The sequence below is a fragment of the Zerene cesonia genome, chromosome 19 (assembly GCF_012273895.1).
Source record: "Zerene cesonia ecotype Mississippi chromosome 19, Zerene_cesonia_1.1, whole genome shotgun sequence".
NCBI lineage: Eukaryota > Metazoa > Arthropoda > Insecta > Lepidoptera > Pieridae > Zerene > Zerene cesonia.
In genome coordinates, this window is record NC_052120.1 from 6,089,725 (window position 1) to 6,094,089 (window position 4,365).

The following is a 4,365-nucleotide window of genomic DNA, read 5'->3' on the forward strand; positions in this document are numbered from 1 at the left end:
TAGGGGGCTAAGAGTCCTGCAGGCGGGTGAGGGGTGAGAGGGCCGCGGGCGGGGAAGGGGCGGGGCGGGGCCGGCGGGTCGGGCCGCGCAGGCGACGCCGCGTCTGGAGCGATCACTCCCGCCGCGACTCCGGCGCCGCGAACACGTAATGCGCGTATGCTCCGCGAAACACGCCACGCACGCACTTACACGCGCGCGCTGCGCTTCCCGCGCGCCAACACGCGCCAGTTATGTTACCCGTTCGCTCAGCTGTTATGTGTTTGTTCCATTGTGAACGAGTGCGACATTTATTCCCGAAGCGTTGACCACCCGCGAACATATCGTTCTGTGTAACTATCGACGTTGGATGCGTTAAAATTTCGGGTGAGTGTGAGAGCGACCGTGCAAGCGGCTGGTTTGACCGCATTATTTTCGAAATACGTACGCCATGATCCGGTCCGTGCCAGTGATCAAAACATTATAGCAAATATACATTTGCTGAACCGTAACCTAGTATGTCATTTCACAAAAACATAGCAATTTAGTGAGATTATCCGCCGAATACAGTCTTTTTTATGTATTAACTGTCAATCTAGTAATAAACATAAATTTCAAACGTAAACTAAATTTGTGTTAAATAATAAAATTAACATCTCTGACCGAATTTTTAGTTATCAGTGATGGCTATCGTAGCGCAGCGTAAGGTATCTCGTTGATGTCTTTTCCTTAACACTTTTCGAAAGTGTTCTGAGCTTTTTATTATAATTCATTTGTATCGTTAATTTTAACATCTATTTAAAAACAAATATATTCTTAAAGATCTATTTCACAAGGTTGTTAAGTTATACCAATGATTATTTCTATAAGTCTGTTGTTTATGATTGATGTCTATATATTTAGTATTTTATATGATAATTCTTGTTGATTTTAATATATCTTTTCGAAACATAAGTATTGATAACCTTTGATGTGTTTCTGTATTTATTTGTTTGAAAAATATTATTGTTATTTTATAATACATTAATGTTACCTGTTTCCAAGTCCCTGTTTATTTTAATGAGTTAAAAAATACGCTTTGCACACGTTAAATTCCGAGTAGTCTTCCTATTGAATCACTCTATCTATTAAAAAGACCTCATCAAAATCCGACGTGTAGTTTTATAGATCTAAAAAAACCTACATACATACAGACAGATGCGGGAAGTGACTTTATATGTTTGTGTTTTTCTCACGTAGGTCACACTATAAATGAACCTCTAAAAGGTGTTTATTATAAAGCCTTAATATGTATAATACCCTATTATTATTGTGAATGTGATGCAAAATATATATATCGAAAATGTTCAATACACATCGAATACAATATAAATGACAATGGATTTGTATAAATATTATATTTACAATACAAATTTCAAATTTGTACTCAGCAGACAATCTATCTTAGATTTAATTGACCAGTAGGCCAAATATTTATATGTAGTACTATTTCTCTAATGAGCTACCAAATACGTATTTGTGATATAATGTGTAGAAACTTTCTTATATAAGTTTTTTTTTTAATCATGTTATATTACAAAAAATCGAATATAATCGAAACGATAAAATTATGTTTTTATTCAGTAAAATTAACACCTGTAGAACTAATATTATGGGTTAAGATAGTGAAGCGTTATAAAATGATGTATTAAACAATACAATTAAAAAGATATGCAGTTGGACTATATTGATAAATATTCAAATTTGTGTCCAACTCTGAGGTATTCTATTTTAAGCAAATAAAAGATATATGTTATATTAAGATATATATTATATAAATAAAAGATATGATAAGAAACAAAAGCGTCAATATGAAATTGAAGAGTCCACAAAGATTATTGGTTATATTTTTTGCTTCTACTGAGCTATTTTTATTCATTACTTACACATACCATGATAGGTTATGTTAATCTTATATAAGTTGCGTCAATTGTTGGATCATTAATTAATGGCACACGCAAATACTGGTGTTACATTGCCTTACAAGGCCTGTCCCAGTTCCGCCACATGTATGGAAATAGAATACAGATTGTCTTTATTGTATTTTTATCGATCGCTGATACAAATACAACAATAGTTGCTGGGATACAATATTTAAATATCTGGGATAGTTAACACTAATAACATATTTTATTTGATTGATCCTTTTTAAGAATATATTTTTTTTTTAGTAAATTAATGTATTATTCACAGAAACTTTATTTTAAACGTGGTCCAAAACACACATACATACAGTCATACACCTATAATATTATGTTTCATAATGTACTTAATATTATCTTAAAGAAACGATTAGTGTAAATTGTAGGTTAAAATTTACTCATCTATAATCAATTTATAAATTTTACTGTAGTTTTTGTCATAGGTACTTTAGGGTTTGATGTTGAATGTGAACACAAAAATTTCACCGTTAATAAAATTAAATAGACAGAATATTATGCACAATGTGTCGGTGCACTTGTTAGAAATATTCAGATAAAGTGACTACCGGTTGCGCACAATGTTGACCTTTGTTGATTTACTGGTAACAGAAGCTAGAGTCATGCTTGGAAATTTGTTTACGATTCCATATAAAACTGACAATTCGGACAAATTGACGTAAGATTATGTAATAAAATTTAGAAAAATGTTTTCATTTAATTTTAAAATAAAGAAATAACTTCAGGAAATTGATGTCCCTGGAATATCATTCGTTTGTAAAAATTAATATCATTCGTTTGTTTACAGGTGGGTCGAGGAGAATTATGCGTGGGGCGTGCGCGTGCGCGGTGGTGTGCGCGTTGGTGGCGTTGTGCGCGGCTTCAGGGTTGGACGAGGCGACGCGTGCTGCCGCCGAGAAGCAACTGCTGGCGCTCATGGGGCTGCCGCGCCGGCCGCCGCCGCGGGCCCGACCGAGCCCGCCCGTGCCGCAGGCCATGCGCTTGCTGTACGACCGCCGATCGCGGATACCCGCCGCCGCCGCTAACACGGCGAGGTCCTATTATCACACTCCCACCGAACTCGACGAGCGATTCCCCGGTGAACACCGCTTTCGTCTGTTCTTCAATATAACCGGCGTGCCCAGCGATGAAGTCGCGCGCGGCGCCGACATAACTTTTCAACGCGCCTCCGGTGTGGCGGGCAAACAGAGACTCCTCCTCTACGATGTCGTACGCCCCGGCCGCAAAGGAAAGACTGAACCGATTCTGAGATTGCTCGATTCGGTACCTTTGCGAGCCGGGGAAGGTTCTGTGACCGCCGATGCACTGAGTGCAGCGAGGCGATGGCTCAAGGAGCCCCAGCATAATCATGGACTATTAGTGCGTGTCATAGAAGAAGGTGCGGAAAGCGAAAGTGTTAAATTTCCTCACATAAGAGTACGCCGGCGGGCGAGTGACGAGCACGAAGAGTGGAGTGCCCTTCAGCCGCTCCTCATGCTGTACACGGAAGACGCGAGAGCGAGAACAGCACGGGAGAACGGAGAGTCGAGACTGACGCGTAACAAGCGCGGGACTCGTAAAGGACACCGGCCTCACCACAGGCGCAAGGAAGCTAGAGAAATTTGTCAGCGCCGGCCCTTATTCGTCGACTTCGCAGACGTCGGTTGGAGCGACTGGATCGTCGCTCCGCAGGGCTACGACGCGTACTACTGCCAGGGGGACTGCCCGTTCCCTCTCGCCGACCATTTAAATGGTACCAATCACGCAATTGTACAGACTCTCGTCAATTCAGTGAATCCGGCAGCGGTGCCGAAAGCGTGTTGTGTTCCCACCCAACTTTCCTCTATTTCTATGTTATATATGGACGAAGTGAACAATGTGGTGCTTAAAAACTATCAGGACATGATGGTGGTAGGATGCGGCTGCCGATGACGAAGGCCCCGACCCAGTGCGGACCTAGTGATATTTTGTGGACCCAGTGTACATATAGTTGTGGCCTCGAAAATTGTACATAATCTATCTGTATATACATATTCGTGTAATTATTATTTTATTGAAACGATAATGATACAATAAAAGATAAAATTTATTCTCATGTATTATTTTTCGCCATTACAACAACGTTACGTAAATTGTGGTTGAATCTATGAAATTGATACTGGAATGAAATAAATGACTCATGAATTCCAGAGCTTAGAAGTTAAATATTTTAATAAGTAACATGTTACTCTGTGATTAAAAATTGTAATTATATAATTTAAAGTTACAGTATTTACTGCAAAAAAATTTAAGTTTTCAACTCTTAGATAAGAAGTTAAAACTTTATCTTTGAAGCTTAAACGACTATTATAAATTATGCGTGTATTGTTTAGAGACATTTGAAACTATGATAAAGGTTCTTTGTCAAACTGTAGCCAAAATATAATTGATT

At 38.9% G+C, this 4,365-nt stretch overlaps 1 protein-coding gene across 2 annotated transcripts in view; it reads left to right on the forward strand.

Annotated features, from left to right (window-relative positions):
• Positions 1 to 4,023, forward strand: part of LOC119834728 (protein decapentaplegic-like) — an 11,852-nt gene extending 7,829 nt beyond the window's left edge. Inside the window, exons 1-2 of one of the 2 annotated variants that reach the window (XM_038359199.1) lie at positions 105 to 363; positions 2,743 to 4,023. In XM_038359199.1, coding sequence (XP_038215127.1) covers positions 2,760 to 3,866 — 1,107 coding nt within the window. In that variant the 5' untranslated portion in view covers positions 105 to 363; positions 2,743 to 2,759 and the 3' untranslated portion in view covers positions 3,867 to 4,023. Of the gene's footprint in view, positions 1 to 104; positions 364 to 2,742 lie in introns of those variants that run through there. The other variant, XM_038359198.1, reaches the window with a different exon arrangement.
• The last annotated feature ends 342 nt before the right edge of the window (positions 4,024 to 4,365 follow it).